Below are 25,626 nucleotides of genomic sequence, written 5' to 3' on the forward strand. Positions count from 1 at the left end.
GACCCTCACATTTTCTATCCATCTTTCGAAGAAGATTTTTGGTGAAATTGAAAGTTAATATTACACAACTAGAGAAGACATTTCCATTTTTTTCTCTGAAAAGTCAAAAGTGCCCCAGAGCATATATCAGTGGACCAGGGAGTTGTTCCAGCTGCTTCCTCTGCGTTTTAAAGATTTCCGGCAATTTGATTTCGTCCACATATTGTAATATTACCACCGTATATTACAATACGATGGACAATCCTTTTTATCACACAAATATTACAAAAATTTAAAAGTTTTAGCACTGATGCTCCACATTATGCTTTTCGTAACCCTCACATGCTCTATCCCATCTTTTGATAAACACTACTCATTACACATCTTTTGATAAACACTACTGATTACACATTATTGTCCACACATTATTGTCCACATAATGTGTAATCTCACAGGTTGGTTTTCTATGCCGACTGTCTCCGTCCTCAAACCTTTCTCTTTATTTATAATCCTCTCTATTTATAATCTAATACGGCAACATATTGTTGTAAAATATAAAATCCACATTTCCTGGGTGGAAACCAGAAATCTGAGCAAAGGTTCGAATATTGGCCATTTCAATATGGGCAAAGAGGAGCTTACCTTTTATCGAGATGTCTCCATAAATCTGATACTATCCTGCATTTGCGGAGTTATATTTGCCATCCTGCTCTCTTTGGATTGGTACAAGGCTTTCAAGAGGAAAGCCTATTGGATCCCAGGTGAATGTCTCGTTATTAGCGCCCTTTTTATTCAATTGCTCTCTTTTATTGAGAATTATAATATAACTGTAAATTCAGATGACAGGGAGTTAAAAGCCGACCAGGAATATATTTTGTTTCACAATCCACTGTTAAGTGAGAGCAAAAGAGTTATGATATGTGTTTTCATTAGTTATTTACTTCCTGCGGTGGTCCGTTCGGGTTTGGGAACTGTGTGGGGCGGTATTGGAGCGTTGGTATTAGTTGTAATATGGCATATGGGTATTGAGGTTTACTTCCTTCTGAAGTCCATGAATTCTGTTTTGAAAAACTATCCGAAAAACTATCAGCGTAAAAGGATATGGTTCGCAGTTTCCTACGCGACCCTCTTCACAGCTCTCATATTGTTTGTTGTACTCTTCAGCTGCGCAGTCATAGCAGGTAGAAGCATTCGAAAGATCATCTCTCAAAAGGTTCAGTTAGCACTCTCATGTTGTTGCAATTGCCCGGAAAAACAAGAGTGTGACAACATTGAGAATCACGTCCTCAAATGTTGGATCCTGTGTCGTGCTTCCCGACCTGATTATATCATGGCCAGATCAGTTTTCATTTCATTTGCAGGCCTTCTTAACACAGTTTGCTTTGTGTTATTAGTAGCTACATGGGGTTGTTGGTGGAAGGATTTCGTAGAGGACTGGAAGATCATTAGTATACTGGTATTTTTTATGCAATTTGTGTTCATCCTTATAGGATGGATAGTGATGTTATTCAGATGGTTCACAGCCGTTATATACTTTCCCAGGGATGTGCGGTCCTTGTTTGACATGGAAGATTTCTGGACAAGAAGTATAGTTGATATGAAAAAGGATCTGGATGCGCATTTAACATCCGGATTGTTTAGTGGGAAAAGAAATCTTGAAAGAACCCCATTAGAAACTATCGTTGTGAATTTGATCACAACATTTAGGCTTCATTATTTATTATTTATGACGGTGTTTTTGCTTCAAAAACTTATAGTTTCACTGAGCAAAACCTGTTGGTGTTTAACGGAACTTGTATTCCGAATGATCAGGCCTTTCATCATGAGCCGAGAAAACAATGCCCTATTGTTTGGCTTGAACGGATCAGTACTAAAGACCGATCAATTTTACCAATACAAAGCAGCTTTGGACATCATACGAATGCCAGGAGAAACCGCCAGCAGCCTGTGGATAGCAAATCTATCCGCCTTTAAGAAAACAGAGAATAACATGAAGAATGGTTTTGAGATTCGTGATGGTACTTGTGCAGAGTTGATCACTTTAATGGGATACAAAACAGGAACAGTGGAAGATGAAGCTCCCACCTCTCTAGAAGAAGGAAAACAATTCCACGAAGTTGGAAAAAGTTCATGGAAAATGAGAGCAGTCTCGTTGATACATTTTATGATGTATTTTTATGACGGGACTAATTATGATGTCATCAAAGCTTCTTTAGAAGCTTACTCTCAAGCATGGCGTTTCATGGATATTGTTGATAGTTTAGATCCTGAAGGCCACTTAGTAAGTCTGACAGCCGACACAGAATTTGACACCATTAAGAAGATTTGGGGCTGTGTCAATCCACCCAACAAGAACGTCTCAAACAAATTACTGGAAGAGAAGATAAAGAGTCCACTGGAACTGCTTATGAAACAGTGTGAACTAGAGGAAAGAACAGCCGCCATAGAGCGTCCAGAGGACTCGAGGGACTGGATGGCAGTCGCAGCAAAAATCAGCTTGTATAAAGTATGGAAAATAGTGGATGTTAAATCTAGTTCAGCTAATGCAATCCATCACTTAAGATCTTTATTGGCAAACCTTATTGCCCATTGCATGGAGAAGGAACTGGACAAAGCAATGATAGCTAATTGTCATAAATGGGTAGAGGAGGGGAGGGAAACAGAGATATTCGATGCAGCATTCATAGCTGGGAAAGCCAAGGCAGTGCGGAAAAAGGTACAAATTTATTAATGTTCTCAACGTGCAACTTGAAAGCTGTTTGAAAGTGATGTATTGATAGGTGTTAAAATTTCTGACCTCTCGATATTGTTTTCTCCAGATAAAAAGCAACCCTGCAGTACGTGGTCAGACTGAAGTTGTGGCAGGCGAAGGTCACGATATAAGTGAAGCAGAGCCTCTCGAGGGCGAAAGCAACAAGGTAATTGAAATTGAAGCAGCTGAAGGATTATAAGTGTTATGATGAGCAGGTGTAGTAAATATGTAATTCCTATTAAAACTGCTGGTTTGTATGTTGTGTTGTCATCGATGGACTTCTACTGGGTGTGGTTTGTATGTTGTGTTGTCCTCGATGGACGTCTACTGGGTGTGGTTTGTATGTTGTCCTCGATGGACTTCTACTGGGTGTGGTTTGTATGTTGTCCTCGATGGACCTCCGCGGGGTATTGTGACCTCTATGCGGTTATGTGGTATAGTTACATGTACAGTTTGCTTAACCAATGTGGCTGATTTTCAATTTAAAACTATGTATTGCACATTTGGCTTCTCTCGAGGAACCATCTGTCATTTTATGTTCCAACGTTTCATAATTAAGTGTGCATGTCCACACTAAACACACAAACAAGGCATTCGGCAATATTCCGGCTTTGTGGAGTTATTATTACAGCTAAGTAAGTCGTTTCCCAAGATCAACAGAACTTTGAGCCATTGTTTTTTTCAATATTTTATTACTTTCTAAATTTGCATTCATTTGAAATTTACTGAGAAAAGAAAATCGGTAATTTAGGATTTAAAAATTTAATTTTTTTTTTTCTATAAAAATATTATGGTTTTCATCATGGTTTTTAAATATATAAATGGAAAAGCCTGTAAGTTATGGATAAGTGTATTTTGCAAGTCACATAAATGTATGACTTAACGTGAGACAAAATCTTAGCAAGATTATGAGATTTTTATAGTTTAAATCTAAGCCTCTATGTCGTGACACCATGGTACCCTAAAGTGGATATATAAATTTTAAGAATCAAGTAAATGTGCATGTGAGGTATGCAATGGCACCATCATAATATATGAAGGCCTTACCATAATCGTGGCACACTTTATTTCATAAAAGAGATGATTCATTGGTAAGCAGAGCACCACCCTATTCAATGGCACCACTTTATTTCATAAAAGAGATGATTCATTTATGAGATGATTCATTGGTAAGCAGAGCACCACCCTATTCAATAAAAAAGATTCATTGGAAACTAGAGCACCATTATAGTCCCTAAAGAAGAGTTATTGGTCTTTACACAAGGTATCCTTTGGTGAAAGTTGTTTTTAGATGTAACATACAACAATTTAACACAGAATTATATAATTTAGGTAAGTGTAAGCAGTTTGTAAAGATAGTAGCAGAAAATTCTCCATGATTAATATTCATTTAATCATCTCAATAAAAACAAAAGATGTTTTAATTTCATTAAAAATAGTGAGATGGATGTTTAAATAATGTAAAAATGTCAAAAAAAATGTTACAGGAATATAAAATATTAATAATAAAGAAAAGAAATAAAGATAATAATAATAATATAAATTAACATAAACTAGTATACATTCATTTTAGTTTTAAGATTTCACATATAAGTTTGTGTTTTAATCTATTATTAATTATATTTTCTATTTAGTAATTTGAATAGTAATATAGATTTATATTATTTTTTAAAATCATTTAAAGTACGAATAAATCTTTATACACAAAGTGTGCTTCAAAATATTATAATTTCTTGAGCTTAATAATATAGAAAATATAATTTTTGAATTAAAATATTATAATTTCTTGAGTTTAATAATACAAAAAAATGTATTTTTTGAATTTTTCTTTGATTAAGGCTTTATGGATTGTAATTCTCCTATAAAATGTTATTTTTTTTGTTTTTGTTTCCTTTCATTTTATTTCGTAATATATATCATTAAATTTTACCAAAGTTAAAATGAAAAAAATTATGTATGTATGGCATAAAAGTTGATCACAACAACAATAATTTAGATAACTTTAAAATTATGAAAAATATTTTTTATTATGATAAAATGTTTAAATACATAGTTTCTAAATATATGAATGACATTGGTAGGAAAACACATATTTTAATAAACTCATATGGTAAAGGTTTATAGCTCATACTAGGAGAGTTTTGAACCATTGCTTCTATGAGTAAAGATTGTGGGGTCTTCACATGAAGAAGAGTATTAAAAAGATGAGAAGAAATCACTTAGAGAGTCATACCACATTTCCAATTATCATGGTTCCAACACATGGAACTAAAGTATTAAAAAGAGGAACACTCAATAAAATATCTGTATGAAGAGAAAGGTGTTATGTATAATGACACTAAACATAAAAATACTACAAATTATGGCAATAATTGTACTTTTAATTTGATATTTTAATTCTATATTCAAGTCAAACAAAAAAATTGAAATGCTTTCTTATCATGGACAAATAGATGTTTGAAAAGCTCAATAATTTGTTGAAGTGATTGGATGTATATATTAGCATGCACATATTTAAACATGAACAATATATTTCATGACTACTTTTCATCCTTAAGCAACTCTTTAAAATGCGCAACTCGATTTAGATGTTCTTTTTTCAACTTCTATGGCCATCTAATATTAGATAAGACCATATGCAAAGAAATATGAGTTATACACTTATATTTGGCTAGACATGTCCCTTTCCCTTGAATTCTATTTAATATAAATTAAAGAAAACTAGCATATCTCAATAGTTTTTGAGGAAAACTAAAACCTCCTCTTGTATAACAAGATGACAATACTTATATGTGTTTTCTTATTGTTTGGGCACACTCATACTATGCAATCATTTAATTGTCAACCAAGAGTCACATATGATATTGTGAGGCACTCGATTTAATATACACAAAGAGGGAAATTTGCTTTTATCAAACCTAATACCATGCAAATTAGTCTACTTAATGTATAAAGTAAACAAAATAAATTTCAAACATGCGCCTATATCAAGAAGAAGTCAACAATATTATACACCCATAAGCTAGTTGATGGCAACTCAGATGATGAATCCATTGGGAACTATGCCCATGAATTCCCCCACTCAACTCTATTTACTAAGAGAAATCAAGAATCTCATGATTCCATGGCACAACATACAAAAATCTTGAAGCATAAACTAACACACACACACAAAAACAACCAATGACATAAAAATAGTTAATCCATATTAACATAAAAATAAGTTCTAAGTATGTATAGGTATCAATTTCACAACACCTTACCATGAGTGCCCCACCCCACCCCCCGCCCCCCCCCCCCCGCAATGTTTGACCTATCCAAGTGGTTACAAAATAACCAAGATAGAATTATGTCATGAACCACATATAAACTCCAAATATTAACATAGAAATGAAAATGGGCTAGTTATTGTATTATTGTTAGAGTTATTTTACATATATGCCAATACTAACAACCTCTAGTCTGAAAGGATTATATATATTAGCTTTCCATCTCCACAAATAGAGTGGAAACACCCCTCAAAACTCGATTACAGTTTGAGACAAACATACACAATTTTAAAACAATTACAATTCTAATTGGATATGTAATACAAGTGGTTTCAACAAAAATCCATTAGTTTCATTATTTGGCTAACTAGGTTGTTAAAATCCTCTATGCTAGTTGGTATATTCCACTTCAATTTGCAACTCATGGGTTGTTCCCAGTTTCTAATGAAATCGAAAGCATCACATGGTTAAGAAACCAAGAGATACCTTGAATTGGTGATCAAGTTGATTTGTACGTTGTTTGGGTGACATCAAGTGCTCATGCAAGTTGATGCATAACCATGGGGGCATATAAAAAGATTCTCATAGCTCTTTCTAAAGAGATTCTCGATGAATGAACCTTCTCGATAATGTGATGATGATTGATCTAATGAGAACTATCCCATTTAGATGATGAGAAAGTTTGAGGGTTATCCCTTCCACATATATTGTTGATACACTAACCTAGATATATGCCTAAATTTTTTAATTAGAGTTGAACCTATGTGTTCACTTAGAGATACACCTGTATGTGAGCATCACCACAATTATTAGGTTAGCAAAGCTTATGTGTAGTCATAAAATTTTATGTACAAAAAAGTAAAAAATATCAAAGTACACCTTAATAATTAACCATTAAATAAAATATGAGATAAAATGGTAATTATATGCCTTCGAGGAAAATCATAATAGGGATAAGGAAATGAGTCATATGCACAATATAAGAAGGAAACTTGAGTACATATTGAAAGAAAAAGGGGAATCTTTTTTAGCAAAAATATGACAAAATGGTAGTCTATCATCTCCCACCAGCTGGTCTAATTTCATATCCTTTGCAACCATATCTATTCCAATTATGAGATTGTTGATGTTGTTGGACCCACCAACATTCAGGGGGTCTTCGCAATAAGAAGTCGCAATTAGACATCACAATGTTTGGAGTAGGAGCCCCATCCGAAGTATGACTCGATTATCGAAATGGTGGGTTTTAGTGTTATGCCTTCACTAAAATACACATAGAATGATGTATTCATGACTTTGGTGAAACATACATGTGTGTGACTCTCTAAAGGGTCAAGTGCAATGCATGAAAGATTCTAACACAATGAAGGGAAAGTGAGTGAGCCCCTCTGAAGCTTGTAATAGTATGCATCGTGAAAGGAACACACATGCATAAAAGGAATTATAAGTTAGCCTGCAAAACAGTTCACAAGTTAACCATAATGGAAATTTACAACAAAACACATTCAACAATATTCATACTAATGCAAATGAAATAGTTCATAAGTGTTAGCGTAACTGAAATAACATATATTGCAAACATAAAAATAGTATTCCTACTAGATTCACAACATATGCATGAAAATGTGTTGGCTTGGAGCTTTTATTAGAGTGAAAGTCCCAAGCATACATATACAATTGATGAACCACTAGTCCCAATAGTGGAACATGAAGCCAATATACTCCCTCTATGCTACAAAAAAGCCGCAGCTCTAAAAAAAACTCCCAATATTTTGTTCCTAAGCCAAAAGCCCAACCAAAAATCCCCTCACATGACCAATGAGGGTATATTTATAACAAAATGGTTGACTATTCATCTCCCTTTGTGACTCTTTGACTTTCCTCATGACTGTTTGACTTCCTTCAACCATGACCTTTAGACTTCATTACAAAATGACTCTTCACATTCCACATTTAACACTTGTAGTTTCACTTACAATTGATTACAAAAGAATATTACAAAATATCTCATACCCATATAACAAAAAATTGGGTAGAGTCAACTAGACATCTTAATAAGATAAAATAAGTTAAGCTTGAGTTTGGTGAAACTCTATCTTAGCCACCTCAACTTGTAGTTTCTCGGTCACATAGTGGTGCCAAGCTTTGTATTGTGTCATGACTTCCCCAAACTGTGCAATGGGATGAGGCTAGAAGTTGACTCTAGCCTCCATTGCATCTCGGTACACTGATTTGGAACCCTCATGAATTTACTTATTTAGCAGGAGAAGCATAGTGTAGATCTAGATAGGGCCAACAACTAACTTCTTCATATTATTCCTGTTCACCTCCATATCTATGTTGGTGGTGATCTGTCTAAGATGGTTCAGGTATTCTTCAACCTCTTGCCTGACCTAATTCTTGCATTTGGCCTCATTGAGTGAGCCAACTGAAGGGATCTTTTGTGATTTCACCATGACATCCATGTTATTGTATAGTCATGCATACGAGGCTTGGATGTTGGCAATACACGAGGCAAGTTGTTTGTTACCCTCGATTATCATCCGAACTTGTGCTTTCTCCAACTCTCGTTGTTGCCTTCTTTTCTTTACCATTTTAGACAATGCCCCTTTGTGTTGTATTGACCACTCATGCATGACAATGATGGCTATGTGAAAAACCTTGAGGGTTTTAGCATTATCTTTTTACTTTTGTTGCATGTCATGCAAGCAGACAACTACTTTATGCATGGTGACAAGATTGTCATAAAGGCTTTGCATGGTCTCTCCTAATGTCGATACTTCTCCAAGTATGGCTACCTTCAGTTCTTCAAGATATACCTGTGTGGGAGCTTCTTTCTAGACCTCTTCTTGGAGTTGTTCAACTTCTTTCCTTGCAGCTTGCAAGCTTTTCACCATCTGTCTATTCTCATCCATGAGATACTCCTTGTTTGACTTGGAAGCATTTGTGAAGGCAACGTTGGCTGTGACAATGGCTACTAGATTTCTCTTGGTATCTACTAGAATCACCCTTTCTCTGATGAATGTAAGAGAAATGAGCTCGGAAGGAAAATGTTTCTTTATTGTTTGCACAATATTATTCTTAAGCTCAACGTAAGTTAGATTATACGTATCCATGACTAGAACATCATCTAAAGGAACAATTTCCTCTTCTTCACTTGGAGATTTCTCTATTGTTAGAGGAGGGGGTGATGCAGGAGCATGAGGCTTGAAGGCAAAAGACTTCAAATTTTATTCCAAAAATACAAAAAAAAATTACAAGCAAAGGAGTGGGATCCTTTAGTTGCCACTTTACAAAGCTTTCTAGATAAGATTTGAGCTAGAATTCAGGGATTTGAATTATCTTGTAATTAATTCAAGTATTTAGGCTTAGTTGAGATTCTCGAGGAGAATATCATGCAGATTAGATATTATCTAGGATTAGGCAGATTCAATCCATTGTTTTAGGATTTGATTGTTGTATGTACACGTATTTATGTAAGTTTTGAATTAGTAGAAGGGGATTTTGGTTGTGGAAGATTGGAATGTAAAATTTGGAATCTCTCTGTATCTCTGTGAATATTTTGCATGAATGGTCAAATCCCGTAGGTTTTAATTTCCTTCGAAATAATTCTGAGTTTTGTTGATTTCCAGTTTGAAACCTTTAGAATTAGATTTTGTATAATCTTGTGTGGTCGCATCTAAATCTTCACTCACTGTGCATTGAAATAGCCTGGATATGTTTTAAGATCACAAAAAATAATTTAGAGATAGACTAAACTTGGCAGAAGTGCTAAGTCTTGGCGGAACGAGGAAACCTTGACAAATTCATGAGAAACCCAGGAGAAAATCTGAATTGTCCAATCGACAGATCCAATAGATCTAATGGTCAATGCATGCCAACACGCATAGACGTTAATCAGAATAGAGGAGCGGTCTTCGTAGGGTCTTCGTAGGTGTAAGAAGTATCTTGCGCAGTCTCAAAGTGGTAAATGGTATTTTGCAAATTCACACGATTAACCTTAGGGGTTGACACATAGCAAGGGAAAACCACTTTTCTTGTGCGCTCTCGACTTGTTATGCATAGTGCAAGATTTCACGCGAGATTACACGATAGCCGTTGGATCATGCGGATTGATCAACGGTGGAGATCGGCCAAGCTAGTTGGCGAGCGGGTGACGCGATATCCGTTCGATTAGATGGGTCAGCTCTGACAGTGATCGCATTGGAAGATGGAAGTGAGTTAATTTAAATTTCGAATGTGATAAGGTTATGAACTAGGGTTTTAATTCCTTTTGGTTCTTGGGAAATTTGACGGTTTGCCATATATCAGGTAAATTAAATGGTTATGCTATTTTAGCAGAATAACTAAAATTGGAGGTTGATGACCGATACTCCAAAGGAAAACTGAGAAGAAGTTACACCCGAACTTGAAGGAATAGTTTCTAGTTTTGATCAATTATCCTTAACACCTACAACCAACCCACCATTAGTGGTATCAGAGCTGCCTATTGACATTGAGTAGGATCTCAAAGATCAGAAAAATAAATTCAGCATGGCTTTTAGAGTTGGAGGAAGATGTGGTGGTTGTTAAAGAAGAGGAAGACCAGTTGCAAATGTTGAAGTGTTGAAAGCTATGCAACAGATGCAAGCTAGATTAAAAGCAATGGAAATGGAAAATCAAAGAGATGCAGGTGCTGGAGATGTCAATGAGCTTGAAGTTGAAGCTGCAGAAGAAGAGGAACCTGCAGAAGTGACTCCTGAAATGAGATTCTTTAAATTAGTGTTGGGATCCACATCTAAACCTAGACTTGAGGTTTCAGTTTATACAGGAGGTTTAAACCCCGAGGAGATGATAGACAAGATTAATGACATGGATAAATTCTTTGATTATGAAGAAATGGAAGAAGGAAAGAGAGTGAAATTTGTTGTCACAAAATTGAAAGGACATGCAACACTTTGGTGGGATGGAGTGTAGGCAGAAAGAAGGATACTTGGTAAGCAGCTAATTAAAAAATTGGAATAGGACGGTGGCAAAGTTGAGAGGTAAGTTTTTGCCAAGTGATTATCAGCTTTCATTATTTAGACAGATGTAGAATCTTAGACAGAGGTCTTTAACAGTGAAAGAATACACAGAGGAATTTTACAAAGTGAGCATAAGTGATGGACAAATTCAAGATACGGATGAGAAGGTTGAAAGATATATAAATGGTCTCAGAATGGAGATCCAAGATGAGATAAGTGTGTTGCTTCCTAAAACAGTAGAAGAGGCTTATCAGATGGTATTGAAGGCTAAAGAAAAACTCATGAGGAAGCAATCTTCCAGAAGTAGAGGTACTTTCCGAGGAAGAAGAAGTCAAGGTGGTAGAGGAAGATCTACAACACCTAGAGATGGAGCTAGCAGCAACTCGAATCAGCATACACCCAAAAAAGGTGATGCAAGTGGCAGAGGTAGTTTCTCCAGAGGAAGAGAAGGCATAGGTAGAGGAAGAGAAATCAGATGTTACAGATGTAACAAGATGGGACATAGAGCCTATGAGTAACCAGAAAAAACAAGGACAAATTAGAGAAATGTAATTGTTGCTCAGACTAAAAGGGAAGTAGTAACGGTGCTAGAAGAAGAAAATGTACCAGAGAAAGGGCAATCTTTGGTAGTTAAAAAAGTTTTGTTAAATACAACAAAGGAAGTTGTTGAACTAGCACAGAGAAAGACTTTGTTCAGGAATGTGTGCAAGGTTTAAGGAAAATTCTGTCAAATGGTAATTGATCGTGGTAGCACCGATAATTTGGTCTCTACAAAAGTGGTGGAAAAGTTGAAATTAAAGATAAAGAAACATACAACACCTTACAAGGTGTCATGGCTTCAAAAAGGACATCAGTTGTTAGTGAATGAACAGTGTGAAGTGGAGTTGTAGATGGGCAGATACAAAGACAAAATTCTGTGTGATGCGATGCCTATGGATTTGTGTCACATATTGTTGGGCAAACCTTGACATTATGACGAAGGAGCTATGAATGATGGGAAAAATAACACATACAAATTTGGTAAAGATGGTATTAATCATACATTGCTGCCTATGGAAGTAGAGGATGCATCAAGAAAATCTGATCCAAAGACTCTATTGCTGAGTGGAAAAGAATACTTGCAATAGATTGAAGAGATTGAGGTAAATTTTGCATTGATTTACAAACCCAAGGTAATAATTACTTCCACTAAAATTTATGATTTTCCAATTGAAATTCAAGAGATGCTGGAAAATTATTGTGATATCATTGTAGATGATTTGCCTAATGAGTTACCACCCATTAGAAAAATCAGTCATCATATAGATTTGATTCCAGGGGAAAATCTGCCAAATAAAGCAGCTTACAGGATGACTCCCACAGAAAATGAAGAAATTAGAAAACAGGTTTAGGAATTGTTAGATAAAGGATTGATTAGAGAGAGTTTGAGTCCTTGTGCAGTGCCAACAGTGTTGAGTCCAAAGAAAGATGGAGGCTGGAGAATGTGCACTGATTCAAGAGAAATCAACAAAATAACAATCAGGTATAGATTTCCTTTACCTAGAATTGAAGATTTGATGGATTGTTTAAGTGGAGCAAGATATTTTACAAAGCTAGATTTAAAAAGTGGGTATCATCAAATAAGGATTAGAGAAGGAGATGAATGGAAAACTTATTTTAAAACAAATGAAGGACTGAATGAATGGATGGTAATACCTTTTGGATTATCAAATTCTCCTAGTACATTTATGAGGCTTATGAATGAAGTGCTGAAAGAATTTATTGTTAAATTTGTAATAGTATATCTGGATGATATAGTAGTTTACAGCAGATCTGAAGAGGAACATATGAGACATCTAAATTATGTCTTACAGAAGCTGCAACAAGAAAAATTACTGCTAAATTTAAAGAAATGTTCATTCATAAAGGAAGAGTTGGTAATTTTGGGCTAAGTTGTTTCTACTGATGGATTAAAGATGGATCCAAAGAAGATAAAGGCAATCATAAAGTGGCCTTCACCAAAAAGTGTTTTTGAGGTAAGAAGTTTTTATGGTCTTGATAGTTTTTATAGAAAATTCATAAGGAGTTTTAGTAAGATCAATGCTTCTATTATTGACACTATAAGGATAAAAAACCATTTAAATGGACTATTGGCACAGAAAAGAACTTTCAGCTGTTGAAAAGAAAGATCACTGAAAAACCTATTTTAATTTTGCTTGATTTTAATCAACCTTTTCAACTGAAATGTGATGCTAGTGGAGAAGCTATTAGCATTGTTTTAAGTCAAGAGGATAGACCTGTAGCTTATTTCAGTGAAAAACTAAATGACTCAAAGAAGAAATATTCTTCTTATGATAAGGAATTTTATGCAGTTGTGCAGTCATTGAAAAAGTGGGGACATTACTTGATGTCTAAGGAATTTATACTTTATTCAGACAATCATGCATTGCAGTACATTATGCAAAAACCAAAGCTTAGTTAGAAACAAGAAAAATGGGTAGAATATCTTCAAAGTGTTAATTTTGTATTAAAACATATAAATGGCCAATCAAACAAAGTAGCAAATGCCTTAAGCATAAAAAATATATTAGTTCAAGAAAGTCAAATTCAAGTGTTGGGTTTTGATTTTTCTTAAGGAATTATATGAGAAAGATTTAGATTTTATAGAGGTATTTGAAGCTTGTAAAAATCTTTTTTTGTTAGATAGAAGTAAGTGGCTAGATTTTTTCTTGCAAGAAGGATTGTTGCTTAAAATAAATCAGTTGTGAATACCAAATTTCTTTATGAGGGAAAATTTAATCAAGTAGAAACATAGTGGTGGACTTGGAGGACATTTTGGTGCAGACAAGACTTATGAGCAGTTGGATCAGTTTTATTTTTGGCCGAAGATGAGACCTGAAGTGGAGAAGTATGTAAAAAACTGTAAAGTTTGTCAGTATGCAAAGGGAAGGAGCCAAACACAAGTTTGTATGTTCCATTACCTATTCCAGATAGACCTTGAGATATGGTAAGTACGGATTTTTTTTTGGGTTTACCAAAAACTCAACGAGTAAATGATTCAATTTATGTTGTTGTTGACAGATTTTCTAAAATGGCACATTTTATTCCATGTTATAAAATGAGTGATGCTATTCATGTTGCTAATATGTTTTTTAAGGAGATTGTAAGGTTGCATGGGTTACCTAAGAGCATTGTTTCAGATAGAGACACCACATTTGTTGGTCATTTCTGGAGGACCTTGTGGAAGAAACTTGGAACTAGACTGAGTTTCAGTTTAGCTTATCATCCTCAGACTGATGGATAGACTGAAGTTGTAAACAGAAGCTTGGGTAATCTTCTGAGAAGTCTTGCAGGTGAACATCCAAAACAATGGGATGAAATTTTTGTACAGGCTAAATATGTTTATAATGATTCTCCTAACAAGAGTACAGGGAAAATTCCATTCTATATAGTTTATGGAATGCACCCAAGAGGAATGTCTAAATTAAGAGACTTGCGAAAAGCTGAAATGAGAAGTGCTAAAGGAGAAGATTTTTCTTCAGAGGTTCAAGCAATACATGAACAGGTAAAACAACAGTTACAGCATAACAACATAAAGTACAAGAGCAGAGAAGATTTGAAGAAGAGAGAAGTTAATTTTGAGGTTGGAGATTTGGTTTTGGCACACCTGAGGAAGGAAAGATTTCCAAAAAGGGAGTATAACAAGTTAAAATTTAAGAAAATTGGACCATACAGAGTCTTGAGGAAATTTTCTACAAATGAATATGAAATTGAAATACCCCCTGACATTGGAATATCTCCAATTTTCAATGTTGCTAATTTTTACAGGTATGAAAATAGAAATGCAGATGATACAATAGAAGATAAAGAAGAACAAGAGGTTGATTGGGTAAAACAATTACCTACAACAAAGGCATTGCAGCCAAAAAAGATTTTAGATAAGAGATTGTTTAAGAAGACAACAGGACAAGAGTATTTTTAGTATTTGACCAAGTGGAAGGATCAACCAATTGCTAATGCTACCTGGATGACAAATGCCATTCTACAGAAGTTGGTATGTTCTGTAGAAGAGCTCATGGACCGGAGCCCATGAAGAATTTTGTCCTCAAGAGTCTCATGCAAGAGAATGAGGCTTGAAGACAAAAGCCTTCGAATTTTATTCCAAAAATACAAAAAAAAAAGTTTACATGCAAAGGAGTGGGATACTTTAGTTGTCAGTTTACAAAGCTTTCTAGATAGGATTTGAGCTAGAATTCAAGGATTTGAATTATCTTGTAATTAATTCAAGTATTTATGCTTAGTTGAGATTCTCAAGGAGAATATCATGTAGATTAGATATTATCTAGGATTAGGCAGATTCGATCCATTGATTTAGGATCTGATTGTTGTATGTACAGGTATTTATGTAAGTTTTGAATTAGTAGAAGGGGATTTTTGGCTAGATTTTAGCTGTGGAAGATTGGACTGTAAAATTTGGAATCTCTTTGTATCTCTAAGAATATTATGCATGAATGGTCAAATCCCGGAGGTTTTAATTTCCTTCGAAATAATTCTGAGTTTTGTTGATTTCCAATTTGAACCCTTTAGAATTAGATTTTGTATAATCTTATGTGGTCAAATCTAAATCTTCACTCATTGTGCATTGAAATAGTCTGGATATGTTTTAAGATCATAGAAAATAATTTAGAGACAGACTAAACTTGGTGGAAGTGCTAGTCTTGGCAGAACGAGGAAACCCTGACAAATTTGTGAGAAACCCAGGAGAAGATCTGAATCGTCTGATCGACAGATACAATAGATCTAATGGTCAGCACGTGCCAACAAGCACAGATGTTAGTCAGAATAGAATAGCGGTCTTCGTAGGTGTAAGCAGTGTCTCGTGTGGTCTCAAAGTGGTAAATGGTATTTTGCAAATTCACGCGATTAACTTGAGGGGTTGACACATAGCACGGGAAAACCACTTTATCGCATGCTCTCGACTTGTTATTCATCATGCAAGATTTCACGCGAGATTGCGCGATAGCTGTTGGATCATGCAAGATTGATCGACAGTGGAGATCGACCAAGCTAGTTGGCAAGTGGGTGATGCGATAGCCGTTCGATTAGACGAGTCAGATCTGACAGTGATCGCATTAGAAGATGCATGTGAGTTAATTTAAATTTCAGACACGATAATGTTATGAATTGGGGTTTTAATTCCTTTTGGTTTTGTGGAAAATTTGAAGGTTTTCCATATACCAGGTAAATTAAATAGTTCTGCTATTTTAGCAGAATAACTAAAATTAGAGGTTGATGATTGATACTCCAAAGGAAAACCGAGAAGAAGTTCCACCTGAATTTGAAGGAATAGTTTCTAATTTTTAATGATTATCCTTAACACCTGCAACCAGCCTACCAGGGGGAAACTAAACGGTGGCCTGCCGAGTGCTCGACATAAAATAAACATCTTAGTTTAGTGACTCCTGTTCCACCTCCATGTCCTGAATTACAATCAACTCTTCAATTTCTTGAGCAAGTTCCTTCTTCTACAGTTGTTTGCTCTCCCCTTCTAGTTGTTGGGCCTGCTCTTTTTCTTCTGCCTATGTCCATGCTACGTATTCTTCTTCTATCCTCCTCCTTTCTTGTTCTTATTCTTATTCTTCTTGTTTTGCTTTTCATCTTCTAATCTCTTTTTCTCTTATTCCCCCTTATAATTATGTTCTTCTTCCTGATTCCTTTGTTTCCTCCTCTTTTTAGCTATTATGGCCACTATTACGATGATTGGATCTGTTTCATCTCCTGTCTATACTCATCCACCAGAATATGTGCCACCTTCCTCCTTCCCTTCTTGCGAATTGGATTGTTCCTTCTTGCTTTTTCTACCTCTTGAGTGACTTACTTCTAAGGAGTTACCTATGATGCTACTACGAAGCTGACTAGTTTGCGAGACGTGGAGGCATTATAACAATTATTCATCTCTTCCTCCTCGAGCCTTTAAAATGTCCCACTTGGCCATTGGAAATGAATCCTCGCACAATGTTCTTTGTAAATTTTCCTAGGATTGTATGGATTGAAGTCCAAGCCACCGAATGCGAATTTGTCTATCTACTTACCTTCATCTTCAACATACTTTAGATTCTTGATCTCGTACATTCTGGTTTGCGAAGGAAGAGTGGGCAAAGGTGCTTTCTTCTTCCTCTACAATACACATGATAACCCTTTGGAGAGATGATAAACAGCTTCTTGCATGAACAAATTGTCGGTGGCATACCTCCATAGATTATGTGGACACTTTTGTCCACCTAAAATTCTGAGGTAAGTGTCATCCAGTGAGGCAAACCAATCCACCAATGCGGACACTGCTTCCATTGCCTCAAGGGACATGCAAGGTGGATCTTCCTCAAAATATTAACTTTTTCTATGGAATGAGGAAGTCATAAATCAACTTTTCCCTTAATCCCTTGAAGGTACATTTCGAAAGAAACTTGCAGTAAATGTGAATGACAGTTTCTCTTGGTGACCAGGTCCAATTCATGACAGGAAATGAATTTTGAGTGCATATTGTATCCAATAAGTAAGATGACATGTAGAATCCAACTTGGCTACCCTTAGGAAGGTTCTTAGCATTCATCACATGAATTCTCAACTGTTGAGCCACTAAGTCCGACCAGTTGAATGGTTTTCCTTCCTTCACAACCTGGTTTAGCAAGAATACCCAACCTTCTAGAAAGGTTTCAGTATTGTTCTAACTGTAGATTTGATAACATATACTATCAAGTACTGATAAGCCTTCTTGAAATATTTGGTATTGTAAGTGTTGTTGGGTGTCTAGTGGAATTTTGAAGGCACTTTCACTCAACCTTTGATGACATCATTTGTGCTCAAGTAGCTAGTGACTGCATAAAAGTGGGAATCCATCTATGATTTTGGCATTGGTAAACGATACATGAGGTGGTAATTGTGTGACATAAAGGAGACAAACCTTTTTCCACTTGCACTGTTAAGATTCATGGTTTTGTTATCTATATGTGATAGTATCCAGCTGACGATGTCCACACATGGGAAAACTAGGTACTTTCATGCAATCTTGTGTAATATTGATCTTTGGACATTGGTTTACACCTAGCAGTCTTCAAGATATGCTTTGAAGCTCTTTGCTGAGAATACCTCATTCACATTCTTCGATGCAATGTCTAACTCTTTCTCTATGAACAACTGAGTATCTGAGAAAACTGGCAAGATCACCATCTGAACTGCCTCCCCAATGCTTCTTTACGTAATTTACTTTGAGATAGATCTCTTAGGAGCCATGGTGACACTAACTAATCAAGAGAAATTATCAAAAACTGTAGTGGCTGTAAGAGAGAAATGCACTCATGGAAGACGTAAATTAGCTCCAGCAAAATGACTCACAAATCAAGATCAAAGCAACAACTACTAGAATGAGATGGAAAACTACACAATTTCTGAGTTGAGGGAAGAGACTACCCTCATGAACAATGTATTGTGTAGTCTCAGCAGTCAAGGGAGAGGCTTGAGTCTTGAGACTGCACAATATGCAGTCTTAGCCTGGCTAAACTGAGGGAGAGACTGTGCATTGGGAAGTCTCAGTGGCCAAGGATGAGACTTAAGCCCTACAACTATGCAATGCATAATTTGGCAAGTCAAGGACTGCACATTGCATAGTCTTAGAGGCCAAGCACGAGGATTGAGCCTTGGAGTTGTGAAATTTACAGTTGAACATGGCAACTGCTAGCCAAGTGAAGGGCAGATCTACCTAGGAAGGGGATGAGAAAATCACATATCCAAGTGAAAGTGAAAGTAAGATTCATATTTGACTAAGTAAAGATAGATTAGTTAAAATCAAGTGCATAAGGTTAGTATGCAAGAAGAAAAAAAACGTGCATAGGGAGTCATCGAAACGACGACTACCGATGGCAAGAAAACAAGATGTTGATGTGACACTTGTAAAAAGATAACAACGGATCGAACCAACGTGTCTATAATATAATATAAGTTAAAATTCCAGAAACTATGAGAATAAACAAGTAAAACAACACTCACAGAAATGAAACAACAAAAGGTGATAGAAAATAAACAAAAGACGACAAAAGAAAAACTCACCCGGAAAAGCACTGCAAACTCCATCGAAGACTCCTTAATCTCCTCGGGAAGGATAGAGCTCCAATATCGAATGTGAAAATGAGATCTAGGGGCATCTATTATATAGACCTAGGCGGGATAGGATTTATGGCGTGCATGCCTAAAATCAAGGAAAAAGCGACACTTGATAGAGTATTTAGAAATAACAACTTGTGCCAATCTTCGAGAAACTAATTATCCACTCCCTATTTTCTAGGGAATGGCTTTTTACTTTTTTATTTTTTAAGAAACTGGTCATTCACACCGCCAAGAAGGATTTGTGCAATTCCCAACCACAAGGGATTGGGCAACTCCTTGACTCAGTGGATTGTGCAGTCTCCAAGGGTAGGGGAAGCTTTTACACAATTTATGAGCTCAAAACTAGCTAGCCTCTCGAAATTGCTCAAAATTTGAGTTTAAGGCTAGCCTATCTCTCTAGATTACATAATTCAAATCTTCAAGGTTGGCCTACCTTCCAAGATCGCAATTTTTTTTAAGGGAAGACTGACACATCTGCATAGTCAAGGCAGGATATGGATTGTGTTTGAAAAGTATCAAATTAGGATCAAAATAAGACATCACAAGAACTACATGAAATGATAATTCTTTAACATAGCATAAATATGTGAAGACAATGAATGATGAGCCCCTATGGATAGAATGGAGGCTCCAAAATCAAAGCATGGGAAAAATTTTGGAGGGTGGTTTTAGTAACTAGAACACTTGGCGACACACTGGTAGAACTCCAGCTCTCTGTATGGTTCTTAACTCATGTAAAATAGGTCTAAATCTTCAATAAGTATTGTTCATTTCATTGATCACAATAGCTTCTTTCACTTAGATCAAGTTAAAGATATAATCCCTACCATTCTCTTCATCAATGGCATACTAATAAAGACGAGTCAAACTTAGTTAGATTTCAATTGGGGATGGGGAGTATATAGATACACAAGTGAAAAAGGATTGTCAAAGTCTTGGTTTTCATCTCTGGTGTTACTCTGCTACCATCAAATCTAGACAATACCCCAATGGAGTCACATTAGGAACAAAAACATTGCTCCACTTCCAGCAAGCCTGGACAATACCCTGACAAAGTTTTTTTTTGCACCTCCTTGTGTAGGAATCCTTTCTCTTCTTTCACACTTTATTTTCTTTTTCATTTTTTTCATAGAAATGTGCATAGGAACTTATTGATTTCATGGGGCAGAAGATGGTTCCCAACTTATTAAGAGCAGAGGAGGTTGTCCCTTCAAAGAAGGATATTTATACACCTCTGAAATATAGTTCACTTGTTTAAGTTTCCTCCCTTCCTTACTCTAATCGACTAAGTTGAGAAGACAAAAATGAACAATCATAAAATCAATATAGAGTAGGTGGTACTAGTTATAGATTAGAGCATCATGATTCCACTATGGTTTTCTTTGAGAAAGAACGTATTTTCATAGCATGTACTCTCTGATAAAATGACAATTTCGTCCCCCTAAGTAGAGTGCCAACTTTTTTGAGAAAAATGGGAGAGTCCTAAAAAGTACATAAATTGGTCCGAGAGAGAAGCTCAAAAAAGTTTGGAAAATATTAGGAAAAAGGGAAAGTAGGGAATCACAGCTAAGTGTGAAAAATGGACCTGAATCACAGCACATATTAGCTGTAGAAGCCACCATCTTTATCACAACAAATTGAATTTAAGATGGGAACTTATTTGTTGATGAGGATGGAATGTTGGTTCAGTGGTAAATATAGTGGCGGTTCAGGCCATCCACCAAGGTTTAATTCCTCGAAGGTATAAATAAGTATTTTGGGCCAGGTGCAAATCCGGGGTGATTTCAATGGAAGAATTCAAATCTTTTCAAGGCAGCTTAGGTAAACAAAAATGCATGTGTTTAGTGGGTTGCCCCTTGAGGGTTTTGGGTAGTCAAGTTCACCTAAGCTACTTCTATTAAATCAAGTTCAACACAGAATGCTAAAGCTTGTCCTTTAAAAATGGTAAAATGACCGAAACATTTAACGCTTGGGTTGTTGTTGAGTGTAATGTTCTCTTTGTAATAATTGATAATGATTGATTTCTTGAGGGATGGTGCTTAGGTGTCAATAGACTAACAGTGGTACTCCATTAACATGATAATTAATCTGTTTCCTATTCACATAATAATTGTGATTGTGGGACATGGTTGACAACAATTTCACATTAGTTGTGAGTTCTTGTTAGGGACAACATATAGCTTCTAAGATACCATACTTCCTATGTCAACTGGTTGTCCACAGTGTTAATGAGCCTGGTCAGTGGTTAGTGTAATGCCTTGTGCCAACTAGTTGTAAACAATACTAATTGTCCAGAGTGTTACTCAGCCAGGTCAGTGTAATGCCTTATGTCAACTGGTTATAACCAATACTGGATGACCCTCTATTCATATAAAATGATAAATTGGTTTATATAAACATAATAATTTATTAGTTCTGAGATGAATATGAGGTTGGGTCCATCACTATGATTCCCAATCACTCAATCAATCCATTAGTTCTGCGATGAATATGAGGTTGGGTCCATCACTATAATGCCCAATCACTCATCAAACTATCAGTTCTAAGATGAATATGAGGTTGGGTCCATCACTATAATGCCCAATCATTAGTTGATCAACCTAACCAAAAACATAATATTCAAGATGACAAAGAGAGGTGTTTCAGTACTTGGGATCAAACAATTTAGTTATAAATAAACAATCAAAACACACTTGGTCAGCAACTGATTGTTGTGTAATTTCTCTCAACTCAGTTTTTTCTTGGATTGATTAGCAATAGTTGTTGGCATTATGTTTACAGATGTTGTACTTGATGGCAACTCCCATGATAAGGCTCTCCATTTATTGAAAAATTAAGAAGGATGCAGGAAATCAGTTCAGAAGGTGCGTACCCGCAGGTACACCATGCAGGGACCGCGTCCAAAGACGCAGGCCAGCCATTCAGGAGGTGCGTCCACCCAGTGCACACATTTCAAGGCAGAGAAAAGCACACATGGGGTTTCTTATGTTTTACTCTTGGTATTTAGCCGACGGTATTGGGTTATTATGGTGTCAGCTCGTGGTATTGTTCCATGATTTTAGGAGGAGCTTGCCTATATAAAGCAAAGGAGATCATTTGGTTTGAGCATGGTTTTTGGTTGAATATCTTATGAGGGCTAGATCCGGTCTAGATCTAAACAAGGCGAATCTACTGATGGACCGAGATCTCTTCGGCGCATGTTCAGATCTGTAGATCTGATTGTCTGGGTTACTTCTGAAGTCTTGAAATCATCTATGCCCGGAGGGACGCAGGTGCAGTAAGGGTTCAGGTGCGCCGGGACGCAGGCGCAGAAGGGTTCAGGTGCGTCGGGACGCAGGCACAGAAGGGTTCAGGTGCGCCGGGACGCAAGCGCAGAAGGGTTCAGGTGCGTCGGGATGCAGGCGCAGAAGGGTTCAGGTGCGTCGGGACGCAGGCAGTTCAATAGACTCAGAGCGAGGGACGCAGGCTAGCAGTTGAGCAGGGTGCGTCCGGGACGCAGGCTAGCAGTTGAGCAGGGTGAGTCCGGGAAGCAGGCTAGCAGTTGAGCAGGGTGAGTCCGGGAAGCAGGCTAGCAGTTGAGCAGGGTGAGTCCGGGAAGCAGGCTAGCAGTTGAGCAGGGTGAGTCCGGGAAGCAGGCTAGCAATGGAGCAGGGTGCTTCCTTCTCTTAAAATCTTTGTTTATCATTGTTGTGTTCTGGGTTTGGTCCTATTACTGTTGATCTGGTTACTACAGTTGATTGGGTGATTCTCTCATACTTGATGATCAATTGATGCTTATGGATCCAGTTTGAAAATTTATGAAAAGTGGTCCTTGTAAGAAAAGAAGTAGGGGGTTGTAGCTCCCTTCCAGGAGAGACTGGAAAACGAGAGAGAGTTGTAGCTCTCTGTAGGTTGCAGCCTACGTACTGGTAAAGGACTGCACCAGTACAAAACCATTGTAAAAGGAGTTTCTAATTTGAAAGAAGATAGAGACATATTGCAGCAGGTGGTTTTCACCCACATTGGGTTTCCACCTTACATCTTGTGTTCTTTGGTGTGACTATCTGTTTTGTTTTGTTCATGCTCATTATTTTATGGTACTGACATGCAAAGATAATTCAAAGAACAAATAAAGAAGATTTATTAAAAGTATTATATAATACTGATTCACCCCCCCTCTCAGTATTATTTCCAACAATTGGTATCAGAGCAGGTCCTTCAGAGAAGCTTGATCGCTTGAAAGTAGATCGTTCATCATGAGCAACTACGAGAGAGAAGCATCAATCAAGCCACCAGTTTTTGATGGAACAAACTTCAATTATTGGAAGGTAAGAGTTACTGCATATCTTCAATCTCTTGGTACAGAAGTTTGGGACATTGTAGAAGCAGGCTATGCTTTTCCTTCAGCTACTCCTACAGATCCAGCTGAGAAAAAGAAGTATGAAACAAATGCAAAAGCAGTCAGTACTCTGTTAGGATGTATATCCCAAACGGAATTCATGAAGGTAATGCACTACAAATCCGCAAAAGAAATATGGGACAAAATTGTCACAAGCTATGAAGGAGATGAACAGGTAAAGCGTGCTAAACTTCAAACTCTCAGGATTCAGTATGAGACTCTCAAGATGTATAATGATGAAAGTGTGGCTAACTATTTTCTTCGGGTAGATGAGATTGTTAATTGTATGAAAAATTTGGGTGAAGAAATAAGAGAGGCTATAGTGGTTGAAAAGGTTCTAAGATCTTTGTCTCCCAAGTTTGAATCTAAAGTATCTGCTATAGAAGAAAAGGAAAATCTACGAATTCTTACTATGTCTCAGCTACATGGAATTCAAACTGCTTATGAAATGAGAAAGGGAGGTCCTTCAGACAGAAGAGAAGCTGCTTTCAAGGCATCAGGCAAAGGAGATTATTATGAAGCAAGCCACGTTCCAGAAGAAGAGGAAGAAGAATCAAATTTTGTCAGAAATCTTCAAAGGGGTTCTGGAAGGTTGAGAGGTAAGTTACCATTTAAATGCTTTGCCTGTGGAAGAGTAGGTCATTATGCTGCAAAATGTCCTTATAAAGATAAAGGAAAAGAACCTGCTAGATGGAACAAGAAACAGAATGCAAATAAGAAAAGCTACTACACTCATGAAGATAGTGATGGTATATCAAATAGTGATGAAGATGAACAAGGTAATGAATATAAGTTGTTAATGGCATTTGAAGATGATGATTATATGGATGCTGTAGATGTGGATAACCTTTATGATGAAATTACTAGACTCAAGAGATGTATAGAAGAAAAGAACATGATCATTGATACTCTACAATTTCAAATTGATGAAAAGGAAAAACATCTTGAAAAATTAGAAGGTGAAATTGTTGGTCTTAGAAAAGAGATTGAGAAAACAAAAGCTATTAATCTCAAGTTTGTCAAAGGATCTGAAACTTTGGATGAGATTATCAATGTGCAGCGGTCTCCTCTAAACAAGACAGGTCTGGGCTATAATGGAGAAACTTCTCAAGCATCCACCTCAAAAAGTTATCTTGATGCAGCAAGAAGAAATGAGCAAAAGAACAATGAAGACCAACAGGTAAAGCAGGAACGAATTACAAACAGAAACTATCAAGGGCAATCCATCTTAAGGGTGAACAAAAGCTACAACTAGCCACAGGTAAAATCTTCTCAAATTGGTTCAAGAATAGATGAAAATAGAAACTACAATCAGTTGGTTGGTAGATTCAATAACCGCAGAAGTTTCTTCAATGGACAATGTTTTTCTTGCCATAACTTTGGTCACAAAGCAGCTCAATGTGTTGCATATAAAATGATCATGACTAGAGAAGCTCAAAAGCAAAGAAGTATGACAGGGATTACAAAGAGGACCTATAACAACTTTTCGGTTCTTGAAAATGAAGTTGAATGTTCTATTTGCAATAACTTTGGTCATGAAGACTCTGAATGCAGGAGCAGGTTTCAGCAGAAAAAGGAACAAGCCTCAAGCACCAAAACATGGAGAATAAAGGAACCTCAAACAGAAAGATGTGGGATAGCATTTTATGCAGAGGGACAGGAAAATCTATGGTACATTGACAGTGGATGTTCGAAGCATATGACAGGTGATAAAGAAAAACTCGAGTCTTATTATGCTCTAGAAAAGGGAAAGAAAGTCTCTTTTGGAAATGATACTCCTGCAACTATAAAAGGAAAGGGCATTGCTCAGTTAAAAGAAAAGGTCAAGGCTGGAAATGTTTTGTATGTTGATGGATTGAAGCATAATCTTCTAAGTGTCAGCCAGATGTGTGATCAAAGAACCGAGGTTATATTTAGATCAAATGGATGTCTTGTTCGTGATCTTGATACAGGTAAAACAGTGATCAAAGGTAAAAGAACTCCAAATAATCTGTACATATTTGGATAAGGACAACAACAATGCTATCTGAGCAAGGATGATGAGCACTGGTTTTGGCATCGAAGGTTGGGACATCTAAGCTTTTCACAAATAAGGAAAGCATGCAA

General features: G+C 36.5%; 1 protein-coding gene across 1 annotated transcript; it reads left to right on the forward strand.

The window, feature by feature from the left end:
* Nucleotides 1–537: 537 nt before the first annotated feature.
* Nucleotides 538–3,297, forward strand: LOC149258798 (uncharacterized). The gene is made up of 2 exons (XM_089373216.1): nt 538–2,695; nt 2,799–3,297. Exons 1-2 carry the CDS (start codon nt 602–604, stop codon nt 2,928–2,930), a joined length of 2,226 nt encoding a protein of 741 aa, XP_089229342.1. The 5' UTR covers nt 538–601; the 3' UTR covers nt 2,931–3,297.
* Nucleotides 3,298–25,626: the final 22,329 nt, after the last annotated feature.

This window comes from Pinus tabuliformis, chromosome 6, assembly GCF_031772625.1.
Source record: "Pinus tabuliformis cultivar Carrire ecotype Pingquan chromosome 6, CPIR1, whole genome shotgun sequence".
In the NCBI taxonomy this organism is placed as follows: Eukaryota; Viridiplantae; Streptophyta; class Pinopsida; order Pinales; family Pinaceae; genus Pinus; species Pinus tabuliformis.